Genomic DNA, 24,882 nt, shown 5'->3' with positions numbered 1-24,882 from the left:
TGGCATTGAAACAAAAAATGTAAATAAATGAATACTGGTATAGTAGTTATCAACCCATTGATGATTACCATCATTAAACAGAGGAAGTATCGTATCTGGGCATCATGGTGGGTCAAGATGGCTATCCTTCCTTCGATAAATCCGAAAACACCCATGTATAGTCACTTCTGGATTTACATGCCATACATATCATGACCGCTTCAATTGGATGTTTTGTTTGAAAAGCAGTTTGCCTTTAAAATTTCACCTTGGATTTGTCAATACAATTTTTTGGGGTCTGGGATATAATTTCGGGTAAAACTGTCAGACTGGAGCTGGATAAGGTGCCAATTTTCATAGAGCCTGCAAACTACTTCTGATCATTGGAACTAATGCACATGTGCGGCAAGCGCATTAGGCCCTACCCATAGGAAAGCACTGACTCACGGTATTCTTATGGGGATTTCATGGACGCTGGATGTTCTCATGGAATACAAATAACTGAACACATTTTGTGTCTAAACAGGCTTTCTAAACCGCAGGTGCACGATTACTACAAAACACACAGACCTCGTTCATAATTTTCATGCAAGAATACAAATAGTGACATCAGCAAAAAGCAATGCCTTGGAGCAAGCTGTTAAAGGAACACTATAGGCCCCCAAGTCACTTCATCTCAATGACGTGGTCTGGGTGCCATGCCCCCTCCCAAATGGCAATGCTGTTGTTGCCTTTAGTGGCTGTCATATTGACAACCATTAAAGGACCACTTCAGCTTAATGAAGTGGTCTGGGTGCCAGGTCCATCTAGGATTAACCCTTTCTGCTGTAAACATAGCAGTTTCAGAGAAACTGCTATGTTTACCTATGGGTTAATCCACCCTCTAGTGGCTGTCTCATTGACAGCCGCTAGAGGCGCTTCCGCGCTACTCACTGTGATTTTCACAGTGAGAAGACGCCAGTATCCATAGAAAAGCATTGAGAATGCTTTCCAATGAGACTGGATGAATGCGCGCACGGCGCATGCAGCCGATGACGGGGAAAGGAGGAGGAGAGTCCCCAGCGCCGAGGGCGCTGGAAAAAAGGTAAGGGATTAACCCCTTCCTCACCCTAGAACCCGGCGGGAGGGGGGTCCAGAGGGTGAGGGGGACCCAAGGACTAGTATTTTCCTGGCACTATAGTAGTCCTTTAAAATGTAAAACCATGAAATAATAGAGTAATAAATAAAACTCCACTATTTCTCATGTGGGGTCGTAACTAGGATACTATAATATTAAAAATATATCTGTATTCCTAACATTAAAGTGTTTCTTTAAGTATATCTCTACAGCTAGTGCCATATTTTAAAGGGAAACTCCAGTGCCAGGAAAACAATCTGTTTTCCTGGCACTGCAGGTCCCCTCTCCCTCCCACCCCCCCCAATCCCCGGTTTCTAAAGGGGTGAAAACCCCTTCAGTAACTTACCTGAGGCAGCGACGATATCCCTCATCGCTGCTCCTCCCTCTGATTGCGTCAGCCGGTGGGCAAGACTGATCCCGCCCACCAGCTGGGGAGACCTAATGCGCACGCACGGCAATGCCACACGTACGCATTAGCGCTCCCCATAGGAAAGCATTTAAAATGCATTTCAATGCTTTCCTATGGGGAAATGAGCGACGCTGGAGGTCCTCACACAGCGTGAGGACGTCCAGCGATGCACAAGCACAGATTTCCTGTGCTAGAAACCAGGAAGTGCCCTCGAGATGGAGTTAACCCAGAAAGGTAATTATTGCAGTTTTACACTTGCCGGGTTAAGAGTAGTGGGAGTTGGCACCCAGACCACTCCAATGGGAAGAAGTGGTCTGGGTGCCTGGAGTGTCCCTTTAAGGATCAAACTTCTGGAATAAAAGGGAATCATGACATGTCACACGTCATGTGTCCTTAAGGGGTCAAGCATATATTTGGCTGCTTTGCAGAAAATGAAGAGATCCTAAAAGAGACAGTGCCGCTTTAAACAGGTTAGGACTACAAAATCCAATACTCTCTGCCAAGTTTTTTCCCAAGTCTTAGGACTTACATTCTACAGTATCGCATCCTAAAGGCAATTTACCTCTTAAAGGACCACTCTAGGCACCCAGACCACTTCAGCTTAATGAAGTGGTCTGGGTGCCAGGTCCTTCTAGGGTTAACCCATTTTTTCATAAACATAGCAGTTTCAGAGAAACTGCTATGTTTGTGAATGGGTTAAGCCTTCCCCCCAATCCTCTAGTGGCTGTCTCATTGACAGCCGCTAGAGGCGCTTGCGTGATTCTCACTGTGAAAATCACAGTGAGAGCACGCAAGCGTCCATAGGAAAGCATTATGAATGCTTTCCTATGTGACCGGCTGAATGCGCGCGCAGCTCTTGCCGCGCGTGCGCATTCAGCTGACGGGGAGGAGAAGATCTCTCCGCCCACCGCTAGAAAAAGGTAAGATTTTACCCCTTTCCAGAGCCGGGCGGGAGGGGGTCCCTGAGGGTGGGAGCACCCTCAGGGCACTCTAGTGCCAGGAAAACGAGTATGTTTTCCTGGCACTAGAGTGGTCCTTTAACCGTAAAAAAAAACCAAAAAAAACACAAATCTGTCATAAGAGTTATTCCTTCGTTAATAAAGTTTTCAACCATGTCCAGTAAATAGGGTTACTAACAGGGAAGGATTTAGATCCCACAGGGCCCAGGGAAGGCAACCTGTTTGGGTCCTTTCATTCTTAAAGGGACACTATAGTCACCCAGACCACTTCAGCTCAATGAAGTGGTCTGGGTGCCAGGTCACTCAAGTTTTAACCCTTCAGATGCAAACATAGCATTTATAGCTCCTACATGCTGATGGGCGGCACATGAAAAGTGCAGCATAGTATAATATGCAACAATCACCCACAAGAGAAGAAACAATAATAAGTAGTAACACTTTAATAATCCCGAGTCATGTCTTTCCCCCTCATTATTCCCGAGCTGTGCATAGTGCAGGGCAGCCCTTTTCATGTGCCAGTCGGCCGCGTGGAGAAGTGGTTCAAACTTCGTGCGTCACTAGGTAGCCCAGACTGTGCTGGCCGCCTGGCGACTTACCGCTATGGCCCCCTCGCTGAGCCCTGGAGTCGCCATGTCGCTGCCGAGGATCCCGCGCTCCCAGTCCGCACACAAAGCGAGCCGCCTGTCTACCAGCGCGCCGACTGCCTCGAGCCGTGTGGCGCCAAACTCAACGGCGAATGACAGCGCGCGTGACATCACCGCACGAAAGCTTGCCCGGGAGAAGCCGGTCCGGCCATCTTACTTCCTGTCGGAAATCACCCCCCCAGGACTCATTAAATGGGTCTACGTTATAACACGAAGGACTGTGAGTGGTTTTCGGGTTTCTGTTATACCTGTTTACTAGACAATAGCGTTTTTTTTGTCTTTTTATATATCATTGTTAGCCGATATTTGTTGATGTTGAATTGCCACTATCAGTCATGGCGGCACGGTGGCATCATGCCCAACCTCTTAGACTATAGAGAGCCGGGCACGCGGTTACGTCACTCTGGCGCCAAGGCAGTCACGTGATTCGGATTACAAAGAACTGGGGCAGAACGTGAGTGTGATAGCATGGGGCTTGTCCAGACTGGTCCGGGGGAGGAGGGTGGTGCCATGAGGTGCCCTCACTGTAGTGTTGTCAATACAGTTACCAATGAGTGGACCAGTGATGGCAGTAAGCTCTGTATAGATAACTAGAAGGGATATTCACCAAATTGGGAATTGTCAGATTTAAAGGAACTCTTCATGCTCTGTAACCCATGCAGTCTATGTAATGTAGTGGTTATGGTGGCAGGCAGTGGCGTACACACAACCCATGGGGCCCCGGTGCAAAAACTGATCCGTGGGCCCCCCCGCGCTTACGCTGCGCGGGCAGGGGCCGCAACACATGGCGGCGAGCACCGGGTCGCAGGGCTGCGACCTGTGTGACCGCGGTATGTACGCCAGTGCATGCATAAACACATACACTTTAAGGACCACTACAGACACCCAGATCACATCAGCTCAATGAAGTGGTCTGGGTGCCAGGTCTCTAGTTTTAACCCTGCAGCTGAAAACATAGCCGTTTCAGAGAAACGGCTATGTTTCACTGAGGGTTAATCCAGCCTCTAGTGGCTGTCTCATTGACAGCCGCTAGAGGATTTTCTGCGATTCTCACTGTGAAAATAATAATGGGCGGTTTTCCTATGGGCGGTTTGAATGCGCGCGTGGCTCTTGCCATGCATGCGTATTCGGAGCTGAGAGGCGGAGAGATTCCCAGCGCCAAGGGAGTCCGGCGCTGGAGAAAGGTAAGTGCTTAAGACACACACACACAGACTCTCATGAACAGACGCACACATTTACTGACAGACACACACTCAGTGACAGACATACATACACACTCACTAACAGATGCACACAAACATACTCAGTAACAGACACACACACTAACACACACTCTAACACACACACACACACTAACATACACTCACACACACTCTAAGACTAACACACACACGCTAACACACTCACACACACTAACATACACTCACACACTAACATACACTCACACACACTAACACACTCACACTCTAACACACACTCACACTCTAACACACACTCACACACTAACATACACTCACACACTAACACTCACAAACACACACTAACATACACTCACACACTAACATACACTCACACACTAACATACACTCACACTCACAACACACTAACATACACTCACACACACTCACACACACTAACATACACTCACACACACTAACATACACTCACACACACTAACATACACTCACACACACTAACATACACTCACAAACACACACTCGCTAACACTAACATACACTCACAAACACACACTAACATACACTCACAAACACACACTCACTAACATACACTCACACTCACAAACACACACACTCACACTCTAACACACACTCACTAACACTAACATACACTCACACTCACAAACACACACCCTAACACACACTCACTAACTCTAACACACACTCACACTCTAACACATACTCACTAACACTAACATACACTCACAAACACACACTCACACTCTAACACACACTCACTAACACTAACATACACTCACAAACACACACTAACATACACTCACACTCTAACACACACTCACTAACACTCACAAACACATTTTTTTTTTTTAAATCCCCCCAGCCTCCTTACCTGTGGGAGAGCTGAGGGGATTCCCTGGGGTCCAGTGGTGCTGCTGGGCTCCTGGGGGGCCGGTCACCCGGTGGGCAGGCAGGCTGGCGGGCGCGCGAGGGAGCACTGTCTCCTGAGTGCTTCCTCTTCAGCTCCCTCGCGCGCCGCGTACTGATGCCGGAGCCGGAAGATGACGTCATCTTCCGGCTCCGGTATCAGTGCGGTGCGCGAGGGAGCTGAAGAGGAAACACTCAGGAGACAGTGCTCCCTCGCGCGCCCGCAGTACCGGCCAGCCGGATGACAGCAGGGCCAGCCTCGGGGGGCCCGGAGGTGGCCGGCTCCTGGGCCCCCCAGGAGAAGAGGCTGGCCCAGTGACATACATACCGAGTCGCAGGGCGGCCGGGCCCCCTGGTGGGCCGGGCCCGGTCGCAGCCGCGACCCCTGCGACCCCGGTATGTACGCCACTGGTGGCAGGGATGCTCTGGCTCTCTCCTACAGTAAATAAAACCAGTGTGACAACTTACCTGGGGACCACCGGACACCCCGCCACCCTCCCCTGCACCTGGTCTAGAGCATCACAGAGCGTCTATTATCCTCGCTGAACCTGCGCATTGTCTGCGTGAATTCTTGGATCCGCTCTGTAACCCTATACTTGCCTAACGTCGGTCTGTACCTCTTCTTTTCCTCACACCTATTGTGTTCTTATTTTCTTCTTTTTCAATCTATTCATAAAATACATAAAGTAAAATTTGGTACTTCTTTGCCATATCTATTTTTCACCCAATTTGATAAAAGGCAGAGCTCCTGCTAACGACAGTTTGGGGGATAAGCATTGTCTCGCTCATCAGCGGATCCTCCATAGATCTCATTGCTGTGCTCTCGCTCACAGGATTCTCCATAGATCTCGGTGCTGTACTTTCGAGCATGTGTAATTAGAGTACAGCACTGACGTGTGCTACTGGCAGTTGACGTTCTAGGAACTGGAAAGCACCCACCAGATGCAGAAAGGGCGGCCACAAGGGACAGGTTCAGGTAAGTAAAACTCACCTTTCCCTGCAGCCACCAGACCCTAAGCGGCAAGTTCACTACTGCTGGTCTTTGCAAATTATGCAAAGTTGCTTTAAACTGGAACTGTGTCATAGTAAACCTGACACCATAACCACTACAATGGACCGTAGTAGCTTACTGGAAGCATAGTTGACATGGAGAACTTTGAGGTCCACTTTAAATACTCCACAATTCTCACTTCAGAATTCAAAGTTAAGTTCAAATGTAAGGCCAATGTCCTGAATTCAAATCATACCTGATTGAAATAATTTTTCCAGTTTGGCTATTTTATATGAAATTCAATGACCCTGTAATTGTCTTGCTTTTGTGGACCATATAATATTCAGGAATTCATTGGGAAGAACTTTATTAGCAATAATCAACATGGTTTTATGAAACATAGGTTTCTACATTCTACGAAGAAGTAAGTAGAAGTATAGATCAGGGTGTTGCAGTGGATGTGATCTACTTGGATTTTGCCAAGGCATTTGATACGGTTCTTCACAATAGGTTAGTGTTCAAACTAAAGGAATTTGGACTAGATGAATATTCTTGTTCTTGGGTAGAACTTAAGGATAGAGTACAACGAGTTGTCATTAACCCCTTAAGGATGCATGACAGAAATTTTCCGTCATTGCAGCACTCCCCTTAAGGACGCATGACAGAAAATTTCCGTCATAAATGAAAGTTAACCCCTGATTGCCGCAATCGTGGAGTTAATCTTCCTGTAGTGTGTCTCCCTATCGGAGGCACACTACCACAGGCAGTTTCACTGAATCAGCCCATGTGATCGCTCTGACCGGGAGTCAGAGTGATCACACGTGCTGCAGTGAAACCTGATCTGTTTCCCTGCAGCTCCGTGTGAGCTGTGAACAGCAGAGAGACAGATCGGTGCTGATCTTTCTCTCTGCAAGAAAAAAAAGTGTTGGCAATAAAATCCCACCCCCTCACCTCTTTCAAATACAATTTAACCCCTTCCCTGCCCTTTGATCACTGCCTGCAGTGATCAAAATACAGATCACAGTATTTCACTGTGATCTGATTTTTTTCTTTTAACCCCTGAGGGCTAACTTTTATTTTTTTTAATCCTCAGGGGTTAAATGTATTTAATTAATTCATTTAAATATTTTAAAATATTTATTTATTTAGCTAAGGTGGGTAGAAGTTAGTGGGGAAATTGGGGGATTTACAGTTAGGCTAGTTAGGGGTTAAAAGTAAAAAAAAAACAATAAAAAGTTAAAAAAAACTTTTGAAAAGTTTAAACAAAGTTTTAAAATAGTAAAATAAGTTGTTAAAAGCTAAATAAAAGTTAAAAAAACTTTTAAAAAGTTAAAAAAATGTTTTAAAAAGGGGGAAAATGCGTATTACCGCTACACTTGGTACAGGCTAGCGAAAAAATGATACCACGGTAAGGTTTCAAATATGCCTTTTGAAACACCCTGGGGTGTCTTCTTTAGGAAATGGTATGCCTTTGTGAAGTAAATGGGAAAACACAACCTATTAAAAAAATTCCAAAGTGGGGCATGGACCCAGCGTAAAAATTCTACCTTGAATGGCTGTGTCTCAAATGTGCCCCTTCAACGTTGTCATATACCTGGTAAAGGTACATACGGGGGTATTGCTGTACTCAGATGACATAGCGGAGCAACATATGATGTATTATACTGGTGTAACACCTATAAGGTTTGCAAAATATATTTTACAAACTCATTGAGTGTCAAAAAGGCATATAAAAAGCGTATTACCACTACACTTGGTATAAGCTAGCGGAAAAATTATTTCACGCTAAGGGTTAAAATACATCTTTTGAAATACCCTAGGGTGTCTTCTTTAAGAAACGGTATGCCTTTATGGGGTAGCTGGAATAATTAACCTACAAACAAACCTCCAAAGTGGGGTATGAACACAGCGTAAAAATTTAAAGTTTGAAAAAACTTAAATAGCTGTGTCTCAAATGTGCCCCTTCAATGTCCGCATATACCTGGAAAAGGTACATTTGGGTATTGCTGTGCTCAGATGACACAGCTGAGCAAGATAGGAAGTATTATATAGCTGTAGCACACATAAGGTTTGCAAAATACACAGTAAAAACTCACGGTGTGTCAAAAAAGCAGAAAAAATGCTTATTACCACTACACTTGGTACAAGCTAGCAGAAAAATGATCCCCCACTAAGGTTCAAAATATGCCTTTTGAGGGGGGCGGGGCCGGGCCGCCAAGCCGAGCGGTCGCAGGGAAGAACAGCTCCTGCACAATCAGCCCCATATACGCCATAATCTGCAATTTTATTAAGCATCCAGCGACCAACAACCCTGACCCGCAACGTATGCGGGCTACCGGAGCCGGGGAGAGGCTCGCTCTTGAAGTTCCAGTCCCCCGGAGGTGGGATCCCTGCAATACCCAGCGGGACCCGACCTGGCGGTGAGCGAGGCGGACGGCCGCCGCTTCGCTATCCCGCCCGAAGGAGCCGAACATGCAAGTGGTACATCGGCTGGCCCGGTCCTGTTCCCCCCCCACCGGACCGGGGGGGTGATCCCGGTCCATGTCCCACGACAAACTCTGAGACATTGCTCGACCACCAAGCAGGCCTGAGACCCGCGGTCAAGATGGCGGCGGCCACATGTACGGAGACAGAACCGCAGACCCCGCGGCAGACAGCAGACAGGTCCTGGCATGGAGCACAAGGCTGCCAACATATGGTGACCCACAACATACAGCAGCCCTTAAATCCGATGACATACCGAAAACATCGCTCTACTCCCGTGGACGGAGCTACCCGTGGGACCGCACGCCCTTCTTCTGGGCTGGGCGCTCACCGAGAGGAATTCCTCTACAGCCTGCCATACTCCCTGGGAAAAGACCGCGATCCGGCGGACCCCGGGGCCCACGATCCTGCTGATGGGATCAATGGCGACAGGGCACGAGCGCCTGCTAAGGCCTCAGGCCGAAGGCCGGTGACCCATGGCAGTGGTACTGCCACAATGCCGGGAAATCTTTACACCAAGCGACTGACACACAACAGCATGCCCGGGGGGAGTTGCAGAAGAGCACTGAGAATATCACCGGACACACTGGCCGCCACCAACCGGACTTCCCACTTGCTTACCCGTGTCATGGGCCGCAAACACCTGATACCGTTGACAGTTCTGTGAATTAAGTTTAGAAGACAAATGTTACAGGGAGCCAAGATGGATGCTCGACACATTAGCCGCCCAAACCACCGTAAAGCTGCAGCATGAGTCCAGAGAAGCTACGACCCTTTAGCTGGAGGAATAACAAAGACACCTGCCCACAGATCTGCCTGGGGAGAAGAGATGCCGACACGCCGCCAAGAGCACGCTTACCTCACTCAAAGATATCCTGCTGCTGCTCCTGCCTACAATCCGAACATGCATGCCACCAGCAGTCCAGGCTATGCCCCAACAACAGTTCTGCTGAAACAAGCCTGGGCGCAAACCTCTTCATCATGCGCCAATGAAGGCACCTTTCACCTCCATGTGGATACTGGGCCAGAGAACCGAACTTACCAGGCTTCATCAGCTGCTGTCAGGTACACTGCCGGGACTCCATATAAGGGGCATCATCTGGCACATCCAGAGACTCTCAGCCAAGCGACCTACTCTAGGACTTACAATCCATGCAGAGAGTCACTGGAGTAAACCTCCCTACACCGACAGCATCATTATACCCTGAGAGACTATCACGGGAAATAAAATGTGTTAGCAATATTAAGCCTGTTGCCACATATGCATCACTGCTTGATATGAACGCCTTAGTGAGATGTTTAGGGCCATACAAGTAACAATACTTAAGTCTTAATATTATAAAGCAACGTTTAAATGAAACAGAAATGTTTAGATAACAGTTTACTTATATTATTATTATTTTTATTTTTATTATCTCCTAACACGTAACTAACCCATACTGTTTTACCTAGTTAGTGATGCACACTAGATTACTATGTGATTTTACATACAGCTTACCAACCATAACTAGTTTTATGTATTGCACTGGTATTTTTAGATTTAGCGATAACTATATTAAAGCGAGTGATAACAGTACTAAAGCGAGAGATAACCGTATTAAAGCGAGAGATAACCGTATTAAAGCGAGAGATAACCGTATTAAAGCGAGAGATAACCGTATTAAAGCGAGAGATAACCGTATTAAAGCGAGAGATAACCGTATTAAAGCGAGAGATAACCGTATTAAAGCGAGAGATAACCGTATTAAAGCGAGAGATAACCGTATTAAAGCGAGAGATAACAACATTAAAGCGAGAGATAACAACATTAAAGCGAGAGAAAACAGTATTTAGTCATAGCATGCTACTATATATAAAATGAGGTTGATAATCGTAGGAGACTTGTCAATATGTTATGTCGACCCTATCCTGTACAATCCTTGAACGTCTCCCTCTCTTTTTTCTGCACCCCTATAATCACATGCCTCAACAAAAATTAAAAAAAATATGCCTTTTGAAATACCCTGGGATGTCTTCTTTAAGAAATAGTATGCTTTTATGGGATAGTTGGAATATATAGCCTGCTAAAAAACTTCAAAGTGGGGTAACAACACAGCGTAAAAATTCAAAGTTTGACAAAACCTGCAATGGCTGTGTCTGAAATGTGCCCCTTCAACGTCCCCATATAACTGGCAAAGGTACATACGGGGGTATTGCTGTACTCAGACAACATAGCTGAGCAACATATAAAGTATTATAAAGCCGTAGCACACATAAGGTTTGCAAAATATACAGTACAAACTCACTGTGTGTCAAAAAGGCAGAAGAAAATGCTTTTTACCACTGCACTTGATACAAGCTAACAGAAAAATTATCCCACGCTAAGGTTCAAAATTTGCCATTTGAAATACCCTTGGGCGTCTTCTTTAAGAAATAGTATGCCTTTTTGGGGTAATTGGAAAAAGCAGCCTGCTAACATATTTTAAAAATAGAATACGGACCCATTAAAACTCTCCATGTAAATGCACACTTAAAAACCTGAACTTATCACATCTCTCACAGCACTGTAACTTCACAAAATAGTGTCTGGGTCATACATTGGGCATATTGTTTTACTCAGAAGGGGTAACTGAGCATACTTAGGGGGAATTTATGACAGTGGCACTTATCAAATGTAAGAAATACCCAGCGAAAATGCAACATGTATGTAAAAAAAAATTTATTTTTTTTTCTCACCACAAAATTTTAAATAAATTGGTGAAAACATGGTGGCAAGTTAATGTATAATATATGCCTAATAACATACCCTGGAGTGTCTGCTTTCTCAAATGGAAGGCCTTTATGGGGTTATTTGAACAGGCAAATGGCTATAATGCCACAAATTCAGACATATGACCATCTATGAAAATTCCAACTCTAGAAACTGAAATAGCATGGTCTCCTATATGGCACTGTAGCTTCACAGAATAGGGGCAAAGGTATACAACGGGGGTATCGTTGTACTCAGCAGATGTAGCTGAACACAATATGGGGTTCTGTACAGGGATAGCACACACTAGATTTATGAAATACACATTACAAAAACCTTGTTATATGTGAATATGCCAAAATAGAGAAAAAACACAATTTTACTCCAATATTAAGCAGAGATTGGTGGTGAAATGGCTACGCAAAAAGTGTCAAACTAACCTTAGGTAAATAGCCTGTGATGTCTACTTTATATAAATATATACTTTTGTGTGGCAATTTTGTTTCCTGTAATGGGTATTAAACTTCCAATACAAACATACCAACTTCTAAAATTGTTTCACATTGAAATTTTATTTTAGACCTTGTAGTTTGTGACCTGTAACTTTCAAAATAAACTGAAATCCTACACATATTATGTACTTTGTAAATCAAGACAAATAAATGAATTGATTTTGAATTACTTTTCCTAAGCTGTACATATTATGCACACATTATTATTGCCAAAACGTGGGGAAAAAAGTTTTTTTTTTTGTTTTTTCCACATTATTTTGCTTTTTTTTTTTTTTAATAAATGAGAATTTATACATGTATAGGTCACATCAAATTAAAGCCCTTTTTGTTGTCTAAAAAACGGTATATAATATGTGTTGGTACAATAAATGAGAGAGATGCAAATTGCAGTTAAACACAAACAGCAAAAAATGCAAAAATTGCTTGTGTCCTTAAGGGTATGTCCAGCTTCTGAAGCTGTGTCCTTAAGGGGTTAATGGTAAATTTACAGGCTGGACAAAAGTGGTAAGTGGTGTCCCTCAGGGTTTTGTTTTGGGACCGCTTCTATTTAACATTTTTAAAAATGATCTTGAAATAGGCATTGAAAGCCATGTTTAATTGTTTGCAGATGACACAAAAATTTGTAAAGTAATAAAATATGAGCAGGATATTGCTTTGCTGCAGAGGGATTTGGATAGATTGGGGGACTGGGCACTAAAATGGCAGATGAAATTTAATGTACAGAAATGCAAAGTTATGCACTTCGGGGTCAAGAATGCACAAGCAACTTACACCCTAGATGGTAGTGAATTAGGGATAGCCACACACGACAAGGATTTGGAAATTGTTATAGACAACAAATTAGGCAGCAATATGCAATGTCAATCTGCAGTTGCTAAGGCCAGTAAGGTTTTGTCATGTATAAACAGGGGCATAAATTCTCAGGATGAAAATATAATTTTGCCTCTTTATAAATTGCTGGTGAGACCACACCTTGAATATGCTGTGCAATTTTGGGCACCTGTTTTAAAGAAGGATATCATGGCACTAGAAAAAGTGCAGAGACAAGCTACAAAAGTGATAAAAGGAATGGAGCATTTTAGTTACGAAGAAAGGTTAAAAAATGTGAATCTCTTTAGTTTGGAGAAACGGCGCCTGAGAGGGGATATGATAGCATTATACAAATATATTAAGGGCCAGTACAATCCATTATCTCGGAATTCTGTTCATAAACAAGGCTATACATAGGACACAAGGTCACGCAATTAGGCTGAAACCTGTGAACCGGCATTGAAAGTTGAGCAACAGAGCTATTGAGTGCCATTTTGCAGACTTTTTGGGATTAAACTGTTCATTAAATGGACACTATAGTTAGTCACTCAGACCACTTCATCTCATCTAAGTGGTCTGAGTGCAGTGTCCAAGACACTGCAATATTTACATTGCAGGTTTAAGACTGCCTCTAGTAGTTGTCAATCAGACTTTCTTTCTGGCAGATCCAAGTAAGAATTCAAATCATTAGTTAATTAACTACCTACATTGGCTGGTGGCAGGACATTCCTGGCACAAAAACCACTACATCATGTATTGGTTTAAAGAGGTGCATGCAGTATGTATGTTAACCTGCAATGACTGAACTTACAGGCATTTGTGGTTTTAGTTAGTAAGGATTATCATATAAAGATTCCAGATACATAGGTTGGGTACTTTTATTAAAGGGAACTATAGTGATAGGAAAACGGCTGTTTTCCTGGCACTATAGCTACCTGTCCCTATGGTGCCCCCCTCTGTCCATGGTGCATAAGGAGTTAAAAACTTCTTCAGTCCCTCAGCACTGGTTCAGGCTTCACCTTCGCTCCTCCAGCGGGGTAAACAACGCACGTGCGCAGCGATGGCAATTCTCGCATTATGGCTTCCCCCATAGGAAAGCATTATACAATGCTTTCCTATGGGGTCTTGGGTGACGCTGGATGTCCTCAAAAGTCGCCTAACGACCTGAAAGTCTCTCTAGTGGCTGTCTGTTAGACAGCCACTAGAGGTGGAGTAAACCCTGCAATGTAATTATTGCAGTTTATTAAAAACTGCAATAATTACCTTAGCAGGGTTACGAGACACTGCGCCCAGACCACTTCCATGAGCTGAAGTGACCTGGGTGCTTCTAGTGTCTCTTTTAACTATTGTGAAATTACATTTAAAGAGTAACTGTCACTTCTGATATTGATTGTGATAAACACTCCTTACCCTGGACGTCTGCCACAAACTTCTGGAGGAGTGTGGAAGCTAGCCTCCTGCCCACCAACTATGGGCCAAATTTCTTGTGCCAAAAACTTTATATTTTTCTCTTCTGTTCACAAGTCATTTCCCTGGTTGTTTTACGGTTTCCCCGAACAGAAACATCTTTCCTGTGTTTGGTAGATTAATCTACCGAGCACCAACCACCCCGGCTCATAAACCACGAAAAAAATACAGGATTAAAGGGACACTATAGTCACCAAAACAAGTTTAGCTTAATGAAGCAGTTTTGGTGTATAGAACATGCCGCTGCAGCCTCACTGCTCAATTCTCTGCCATTTAGGAGTTAAATCACCTTGTTTATGAACCCTAGTCACACCTCCCTGCATGTGATTTGCACAGCCTTCCTAAACATTTCCTGTAAAGAGTCATATAAAGTTTATCCTTTCTTTATTGCAAGTTCTGTTTAATTTAGATTTTCTTATTCCCTGCTATGTTAATAGCTTGCTAGGCCCTGCAGGAGCCTCCTGTATATGATTAAAGTTCAATTTACAGAGCAAGAGACACAATTGTTTAAAGGAGCACTATAGGGTCAGGAACACAAACATGTATTCCTGACCCTATAGGGTTAAACCCACCATCATGCATCCCTAAAATGGTAAAATCTTACTTGTATTCAAGTCTGGAGCTGCTTACTTAGTCCCTGTTTCCTTTAGGCCAGCCCACTGTCTGCTGACATCATCAGAAGTGGTAGCCTGATCTAATCACAATGCTTCCCCATAGGATTGGCTGAGACTGCCAAAGAGACAGATCAGGGGCAGAGCCAGCACAATTCAAATACCAATCTCCTCATAGAGATGAATTGAATCAATGAATCTCTATGAGGAAAGTTCAGTGTCTGCATGCAGAGGGAGGAGACACTGAATGTTTGGATGCATTTTAGGCAGCAATGGCCCAGGAAGGATCTCTAACAGCCATCTGAGGAGTGGCCAGTGAAGTTATCACTAGGCTGTAATGTAAACACTGCATTTTCTCTGAAAAGTCAATGTTTACAGCAAAAAGCCTGAAGGTAATGATTCTACTCACCAGAACAAATTCAATAAGCTGTAGTTGTTCTGGTGACTATATAGTGTCCCTTTTTGTGCTCTCTTGTCACACGAACACAGGCAGCGGGACTTGGTCATCGAGTGTGTGGAACTCTAAGTCAGACACTCAACCTCACCATACAAATGCCTGCTTCTTTCCGTGACAAGCCAGGAGAGCGCTGTTCGGTAGGTTTGTTTGTATGAACTAGACGAACAAACCGTTTGCCTTTTTGTTTGGTTTGGAACTCCCGAAATTGACCGACCGCTACCACTGAAACTATGGAACAAATTTGGCCAGATGCCTCATGAGCGGTCGGTCAAAACTTCACCCCAGTGGCGTTTCAACTGTATTTGTGGCATGAGTGCTATTTGGACATCTCAAGGAAATGTCTAGAAAGTGCTATATAAAAGCATGCAAGCTTTGGAATTCTGTACCCATGTATGCACCTTCACAGACCAAGGAATGGGGATCAAGTCATAGATGTGGGAACCAGGGCAATATTGGGGGACAAATAGAATAACTGGTGTAGCTTGTAATATCATGTATTTCACTGTTTTAGAAAAATAACATGTTAACCCCTTCAGGACGGAGTCAATAGTGCACGTTCTGATCAAAACAAAACGTAAACAAAAACTGGAATTTGCGCTATATGTCTGTTCAGCCGTAATTCACCGCTGTCATGTTAAGTGCACCCACACCTCTTATATATCATTTTGTTCAGGAGAAACAGGGCTTTAATTTATCATTAACTATTCATATATGGAACATAATTTATTATGAATAAAATTTAAAAATAATGTGAGAAAATAAGATTTTTTTTAAAATTTGTATTTCCGCCTGACATTTTAACTGTGAATGTCATAATACTGTTTACTGCAAAAAAATCTCATGAGTACAACAGTACCCCCCATTAACAGGTTTTATGGTGTTTTGGAAAGTTACAGGGTCAAATATTTTTCAAATTAAAATTTGCCAGATTAGTAATGTTACCTTTGAGACGGTGTGGTAGCCCAGGAATAAGAATTACCCCCCTAATGGCATACCATTTGAAAAAGTAGACAACCCAAGGTATTGAATGTGGGGTATGTTTAGTCTTTTTTAGTAGCTACTTAGTCACAAACACTGGGCAAAGTTAGCGTTCATATTTGTTTTTCTGTGAAAAAAGCAAAAAACTAATATTTGGCCAGTGTTTGTGACTATGTGGCTACTAAGAAAGACTGGACATACCCTGTGGAGTGTGGATCATTATTTAATGTGCAGTTTGCAATATATATGTACAATAGGTGTATGAAATATTGCAGGCCCTTTTGCTTAGATTTGAAAACGTTACACTTTCAATGACATTTCCACAAGGTTAAAGTTAAATTAGAACAAACACATGTGCTGTCAGTCAAATGTATACAAAACTCGTTGTAAGCTAATTACAGGCAAGAGCCTTCTAGAGAATATTCCAAAAACACATGTGCTGTCAGTTAAATGTATACAAAAACACTTCGTAAGCTAATTACAAGCTCGAGCCATTTAGGGAATATCCCAAACTTAGATATGCAATACATTACATCATGTAACAAGTTAGAAAACCTTTTTGGGAAAATCACACAGGTGGGGGCTGCTTTATGGAGGACAAAATGCCTATTTAACTGAAGGAGAAAGGATAGGACGTTGTCATTCTTTAACATTCATTCACTCAGGCATACATTCAAATTCTCACTTGCACACGGACATCATACATGCTGTAAGCCACTAAACTTTGGTAAGATTAATTATTTACTGACTATTTTTGCATTCTGTTACATTCATCCAATACACTTTTATCTTATATTTATTTGAGTCATTGTTTCATTTATTACAATATTATTACAGTGCCTTTTCGGGTCTTCAGACACTGAATTATTTTAGTGATAAATCAAATAATCATCTAGAATAGTTAAGGAAAACAGTATTTATAAGTAATTTGGAAACGGAAGGGTCTACTCCGTATATAGCTATAGATTGCATAAAGACACGCTAAGCTTAGAATGACCCGGAGTGACCTTTTGTCGGTAAAGGTCCACATCATACCTGAAGCGAGCCATAACTATCAAAATTGAAGTATCACCGAAACCGACATTCTGGGGGCCTCGTCCTTGGGAGGTTTAGTCGTGTCTTTTGCAGTGGAGAACACGGTGTACTCAGTTGCCGGGAGGATTCTCGTTTTGTAAGTATGTCTTTCTTTAAGTTTCCAAATAGGATAGGTAATCTTGAAACTAGTTCAAGTGACCCTATTGATTTAAATACTGAACAGAGATCCGTTGATTCCCCTGTTTTGTTTTCTTTCCCTTCTGTGTTTCAAGAATTTATAAAATGTTGGATTAAAAAATATGGAGGTCCATTTAAGTTGGGCGAAAATATAAGTGATGCACTGTTTCTAGAGGACATTTTTCAAGTATTACCCTCATTAATGCAGCTTAAAGATGACAAAGTAAAAAAGGGTAGAAGTTTGCAAGCTTTACTAGATATGCTATTAATGTCCCTTCAAATGATTGAACAGTTGCAAGTTAGTTTTAATCTGCAAGCTTCTCTTATTAATACGCTGCATGTACAAATAGAAGATTACCGCACCCAGGCACAAAATGCAGCTCACACTGCTGGATTCTTACAAGATAAAGTTCATAAGTTAGAATCCAAAAATATAATTCTTGATCAAGCTGTAGACACCTTACAATGCCTGCGTACTAAGCACTCTCCTTCTTTAAAACTAGGAGGTAAAGCACGGGGAAGTGCTATATTTAAAAAATCCCCTGTTGCTCATGAAAACAAATGGTATCAGATTGCCACCTTGTCAGTCGATCTTCCTTCTGCTTTAATTAATGAAGACGACAATGCAATATGGATGGAGCATAAAAATGAAAATATTGAGTTTCCTTCACAAGTAACTTCTGTCCCCACTGCTCCTCCCACGTATACCCATTTGTATCCAGAATTGCCAATTGAACACTCTAAAACTGATCTTGTTCCTTGTAATCCTATAACACGTGGTCCTAAATTAGAGGCTAACGAAGTGTTATCAGATGACAAATTGAAGGAAATTCCTAATGAGTCAATCACAGAAACTGCTAACAGAGTAATTGTTTTCCTAGCTGCTCTTACTAATGGGGCTACTTCTTCAGAAAAACGTTCTGACATACAAGCTGACCTTAAATTGGATCCAGCAGTGCGGGAGTTAATTTTCACTCTTGTACCAAGTAACATTTCTCATGTTATGACCATCTGTTACGGTGACATGAGGAATGTGGACTTTAATTCATGGCTTGACCGTTTGCAAGTTGTAGTGGTTAGATATTCTACACTCTCTCCGATTTCTGAAATAACATGACAGGCGCTGCACACAGATGCGGTGTCCGCCTTAAAAAGTAACAGTGATTTTGATAAAAAATCTGACCTCACTGAATACCAAGTGGGAGATTCTGTGTGCATGCTTAAACAAGGACAGAAAAACCCTAGGAAATTTCCTAAAGATTGCTGGGAAGGTCCATATCTTATTGTGGACAAAGTGGGACCCTCAGTTTATCTTATTCAAAAATCAGATGGTTTAAATGTCTACAAGCATGCAATGCAGCTTAAATTGTTTAAGGGCTCTTAAAGCCCTGTGTTTGTTATTCTATATTTACTTTGTTTTTTAGAAAGTGTACAAAGGGACTGAGACTCTAGAACGGCTGTTCCAGACTCTACTGTTCATTATGAATGATCGGCGCCTTTACATCTAATCTTCATATGGACAAAGAAAAATAAAAACAGTCCTACCGGATGTACAAAACTAGCTTTGGCTAGACTACTTTCTGCACGTGTTGCATGTTTTCCTAGCCTAGTGTGATACTTTTTATGTATTTACTAATAATAAATAGTAACGTTGTGTAATAATCTCCTTATCCACATTTTTCATGTTATATTTGAAGTTTGGTGTCCGTAACTTACAGTTTGATCATAACTAATTATTTTATTGGTTTTCATAGCCTACAAATTAGACTATGGCATCTTGGACATGTTGCTTGATGGGATGCGTTACAGTGATGTGTTTGCTCTATACCTTTACTAACATTTGGCATCCAGATAATCATAATCTGCAGAAGCGTCTTGTCACTTCTTCTGAAGTGCTTGCTCCTTTTAAACCTATATATTTAGTCTCACACCCTACTACCAGCATTGACCTTATCTTTTCCTTATTGTCTAACTTTCAGCGTAATAGTGTTAAATCTAACCGTCCCATATATCATATTTCTCATAGTTCTGCATCCCCACAATTTGTTGCACTTTTTATTGCAAGTGTTCCAAAATTTGACTATGCTCAGCTATGGTTTATTAATAAAACCCATCTTCTGATTCCAGAATATGGTGCACTTCCGCATCTTGATAAAAATATTTGTCTGATATGCAGTATTGATTTGCAATCTACTACTTCTGGCATTTTTCATAATTCTAACCGCCGCCCTATGGCTAACATGGATAATATTAATACCTGTGGAAGTCCAGAAGTCCAGGACTCTACTTCGGTTGCAATGCCTGCGACTATTTTGGTTGATACTTCCAACCCCTCTGATTCTGTAGGTGAATGGCAATGTACAGACAATGGTATTCCACAGTTTATAGTTAGAATTGATGAAATAGCTCAACCTTCTACTCCTATAGCTTCTGTATCTCCCTCTACTCCTATACCAGAATCTACCACACCTCCATTTAAAGAAGGTGACCCTATTCAAGTTCGTTTAGACTCTGCTACACAAGTAGCATATGATGTTTCATATCGTTTGGTTACCTGGCACTTACAATTAAATAAATGGTTGGTTTCCACACAATATTCCAATTGTACACCATTCGTATCAGTACAGGAAAGAGCTTTTCAGTGGTGGTTTCATGAAAGCATGTTATATAATGTATCACTTCGATCACACCATCGCCCTAGACGAGATATTTTAGCTACTGGGTTAGGTACATATGGTAGTGTCATGGGATCAGCTGCACAAATTAATTCAGAAATTCTAAGATATAAACTTGCTTCTTTAGCCTCTCATACTTCTACAGGTCTGGATACCCAATATGGTATTAATACTAATATTGTTAAGCTTCAACAGCATCAAACTCATGTTATGGTAGATACAACTGAGATTATTTCTGATAAGTTTCACACTCTGGTCGACTCAGTTTACAATGTTACTCATGATACTGCATGGGCAATGCTATGTTCACAGGTTCAGGCTGATCTGTCTGCCGATCTTAAACTTCAGTTGCAAAGTTTATGGTCTGGTAGATGGCCTGCTTCGTTGAGTCTTGCTGCTTCAAAATCTGTGACTGACTTTGCGATGACTCATCTTTTGTGGTGGGAAGTTCTTCTATCTGACTGCTCACTTGAAAGATGTGCCATTCAAACATTAATACCATGGGCAGGCAAAGATGCTATTATTTATCGTTTAGCTACAATTGGCCTACCATCTAATGGTTCATTATTGTTGCCTGAACTTTCACATCAATGGGTAGCCCAGGGTACGGATAGTTCCAACTGGACCCTTGTAGACATTTCCTTGTGTCACTCGAATGCTAATTCTTATATATGTTCTCCATCCCAATATAAAACTACTACTGAAACATGTTGGGTTAATCAGGATGAATGTAGTTTTCATGGTCAATTTAATGTTACAAATCCTGTCTACTACTTGGGGTTAGATCGTGTTTGTTTTCACTTATTTCAGCCTGATCAAATTATTTTTAAAACAATGGACGAATCCCTTCTCAGCACTCACTTATTGCCTGGCACGTGGTGTAATTCCATTCCTGTGTCTTATATTGCTTCTTCAGTATGGAACTTCACTATGCCTCAACTTACTAACATAAGTTTGGATTTATCATGGGAACGTATTGTTGATTTTTCCATGTCAGATTTGCCCTTGGGTATGGGTTCTGAGATGAAAAAATGGTTAACTGACTCAACATCAATTACGACATTGCTTGATTCATTAAAGAGTGTTTCGCACCAAGCTCAAATTACTGTCACACATAAACAAGGGATTCTTAAACAGGTCTCTGCTGCTGTTAAACAAGATGGTCAGACCTCATGGTGGGAATCTGTTTTGGGATACAGTAATACTGCTACACATTTTTTTAATATAATGTTGCATCCAGTTGTAGTTATTTCTCTCTTACAACTGATTTTATTTTTATTCATCTGTATCAGTGGTTGCTATTTCAAACGTTTACATCGTAATCTGTGTAAAAAGGTGGCTGTGTTGGAGGACTTAGAGTCTAAGCATAAACGTCTTCTCCCATTATATACACTAAATGGTTATTCTGTATCTTTGGATCCCTCTCAGCTTCCCACTCCTCGTTAATTTTGGATTGTATTCTGTGTCCATGATCTTACATTATTTTTGTTTTCTTTTAGATCTCCATTTTGCTTTTCTTCTATGTCATGACTGGTTCCTTACATTTATTTTTAAACAGCACTTGGGCATTTCTGTCTCTTTATTTTAAATACTAAGTGGTACATTCTGATGACAGGTTTACCAGCTACACTCTATTATCAGTAACTTTCTCTGTCAACGTACATCCAGCTGCTTTTATTACACTTATTTGTGAAGAATTTCTATTTCTAAGAAAATTCCTACTGACTGCTATACTGTCTATGGGTACGATCGGTACTAGGATGAAGACTTTGCATACTACCTCTGACGAAGATTTCCTAAACTTTGCATATACCTAAGGAGTTGAGGAGCTATCATGGTTATCCTACTTCTCAAACTTCCTGTATGGTTGCTGTGAATGTCTATTGTTGCTATTTTATGGGTGAATCTCATGCTGCAAATTGCTATTTCATTCTGTGGCCTGGACTCTAATTCTGAACTCTCCATGAACTATATTTCTTGCTATGTCGCTAATATTCCTTCTATTGGACTTCCAGATTTGATACTGGTATTTGACTTCTTCAATCAAGATCTCTAAAGAACTTTAATGTAGCTTTAACACAGTTTACTACGTCACTCTGTGTTATATTTCTCATTCCTGTGTTTCTGCTGGTACCACTTGTATGCAATTTATTTTTCTCTTTCTCTCTTTCTCTTCTCTTTGGCACAAGTGTTGTTTTGTTTTAGATTTTTCACAGTTTTTCTCTTGTTTTTTCTTTTTGGTTTTGTCATAGAAGAAAAACAAGTGGGGGAGTGTGGAGTGTGGATCATTATTTAATGTGCAGTTTGCAATATATATGTACAATAGGTGTATGAAATATTGCAGGCCCTTTTGCTTAGATTTGAAAACGTTACACTTTCAATGACATTTCCACAAGGTTAAAGTTAAATTAGAACAAACACATGTGCTGTCAGTCAAATGTATACAAAACTCGTTGTAAGCTAATTACAGGCAAGAGCCTTCTAGAGAATATTCCAAAAACACATGTGCTGTCAGTTAAATGTATACAAAAACACTTCGTAAGCTAATTACAAGCTCGAGCCATTTAGGGAATATCCCAAACTTAGATATGCAATACATTACATCATGTAACAAGTTAGAAAACCTTTTTGGGAAAATCACACAGGTGGGGGCTGCTTTATGGAGGACAAAATGCCTATTTAACTGAAGGAGAAAGGATAGGACGTTGTCATTCTTTAACATTCATTCACTCAGGCATACATTCAAATTCTCACTTGCACACGGACATCATACATGCTGTAAGCCACTAAACTTTGGTAAGATTAATTATTTACTGACTATTTTTGCATTCTGTTACATTCATCCAATACACTTTTATCTTATATTTATTTGAGTCATTGTTTCATTTATTACAATATTATTACAGTGCCTTTTCGGGTCTTCAGACACTGAATTATTTTAGTGATAAATCAAATAATCATCTAGAATAGTTAAGGAAAACAGTATTTATAAGTAATTTGGAAACGGAAGGGTCTACTCCGTATATAGCTATAGATTGCATAAAGACACGCTAAGCTTAGAATGACCCGGAGTGACCTTTTGTCGGTAAAGGTCCACATCATACCTGAAGCGAGCCATAACTATCAAAATTGAAGTATCACCGAAACCGACATACCCCACTTGCAATACATTGGGTTGTCTTCTTTTGCAAATGGTATGCCATCATGGGGGTAATTATCATTCCTGAGCTACCATACGCTCTCAAAGGCAACATAACCAATCTGGCAAATTTCAATGTCAAAAAAATGAAATGCAAGCCTTATATGTGACTCTCTAACTTTCTAAAACACCATAAAACCTGTACATGGGGGGTACTGTTATTCTCAGGAGACTTCACTAAACACAAATATTTGTGTTTTTAAAACCGTAAAACATATTACAACAATAATATAGTCCATAAAAGTGCAGTTTGTTTGTAAAAAAAAAAAGCAAAAAACGTCACTTTTACTTAAAATATCATCGTTGTAATAAAATTTACCAGTTTGAAACACTAATATTTGAGTTCAGCGAAGTCTCCATGTACAGGTTTTATGATGTCTTGGAGAGTTACAGGGTCAAATATAGTGCTTGCGAATTAAATTCTATGCACTTTCTCCCTGTGTTGTCAGGCATGTCAAATACATTTTAATTAATCAAATCATATAATTATGTTAAAAGATTACTTAAATATACATGTAGAATTTTAATATATATATATGCATTTATAGGTATTTAAATTCTACGTGTATACTAATGTAATCTTTTATGTAATTATGTGTGTGTGTGTGTGTGTGTGTATATATATATATTTTTTTGCGGTTATTTGTATTTTATATATAGATAGATATAGAATGTCATTCTAAGTGTATTTTGTTACCAATATATATATATTAATAACAAAATACAGTTAGAATGAAATTACATATGAATATATAATTTACATCATATTTTGTTTCAATATTTTATTTATTATTGTAATTATACTTGTGTAATTATACGTACGTGTGTGTGTGTGTGTGTGTATATATATATAATTTTCCCACGCTTGTAAAATGACACAGAGCACTGTGATTGGATGGCTTGAAAACCATCCAATCACAGTGATCTGTCATTTTACACAGCGTGGGAAAGTTCTTTTGAATTTTCCCACGCTGTGTAAAATGACACAGAGCACTCTGATTGGCTTAAACCAACCAATCAGTGTGTTCTAAGCCTAATTGCAGGGCGGGGCAAGGCTATATAAGCCTTGATCCGCCCTGCGGAGCTCAGTACGCGGCGTGCCCTCCATGGGTGAACATGGATTAATTTTTTTTTGCGCTCGTTTTTTTTTTGTTTTTTTTTAAAGTGCGACGGGTATGATGGATTTTTATTTGGCTTTTTTGGGGGCTGAAGAAAGAAGAATTTAGAAAAAAGAAGACGTCAAATGGTAAGTTTAATTTTTTTTTTTTACAGGTTAGTTATTTTATTCCCCCCTCACTATTTTTAGGGTGAGGGGGGTAGGTAGGGGATAGAATGTTTTGGGTGGGGGGGGGGGTGACTAGGGGCTTGGGACCCCTAGTCACCTTAATGGGGGGGGGGTTCATTTAGGGCCCCCACCCACCGCTCAGGGGTGGGGGCCAGGGGGGGAGGACAGTAGGTCCCCCCCCTTATTATTTTATTAGGGCCCCCACCCACAGCGCAGGGGTGGGGGCCAGGGGGGGAGGACAG

The 24,882-nt window shown here is 41.4% G+C and overlaps 2 protein-coding genes across 4 annotated transcripts in view; one reads left to right on the top strand and one right to left on the bottom strand.

Annotated features, from left to right (window-relative positions):
• Positions 1–3,219, bottom strand: part of RPA1 (replication protein A1) — a 70,485-nt gene extending 67,266 nt beyond the window's left edge. The window contains exon 1 of the mRNA XM_063449938.1: positions 3,061–3,219. Within this exon, the coding sequence (XP_063306008.1) occupies positions 3,061–3,219 (159 nt within the window). The remainder of the gene's footprint in view (positions 1–3,060) is intronic.
• A 303-nt stretch (positions 3,220–3,522) lies between these two features.
• The window catches only part of SMYD4 (SET and MYND domain containing 4), a 59,228-nt gene continuing 37,868 nt past the window's right edge, over positions 3,523–24,882 (top strand). The window contains exon 1 of one of the 3 annotated variants that reach the window (XM_063449936.1): positions 3,523–3,562. Coding sequence is in view for 2 of the 3 variants with exons in the window: in XM_063449935.1 (XP_063306005.1) it covers positions 6,174–6,207 (34 nt within the window). In the remaining variant the exon portion in view is untranslated. Of the gene's footprint in view, positions 3,563–6,033; positions 6,208–24,882 lie in introns of those variants that run through there. The other 2 variants (XM_063449935.1, XM_063449937.1) reach the window with 2 other exon arrangements.

This window comes from Pelobates fuscus, chromosome 1, assembly GCF_036172605.1.
Source record: "Pelobates fuscus isolate aPelFus1 chromosome 1, aPelFus1.pri, whole genome shotgun sequence".
Lineage (NCBI taxonomy): Eukaryota > Metazoa > Chordata > Amphibia > Anura > Pelobatidae > Pelobates > Pelobates fuscus.
The sequence above is the reverse complement of the archived record's forward strand: the minus strand, read 5'-3'. Positions and strand labels throughout refer to the sequence as shown.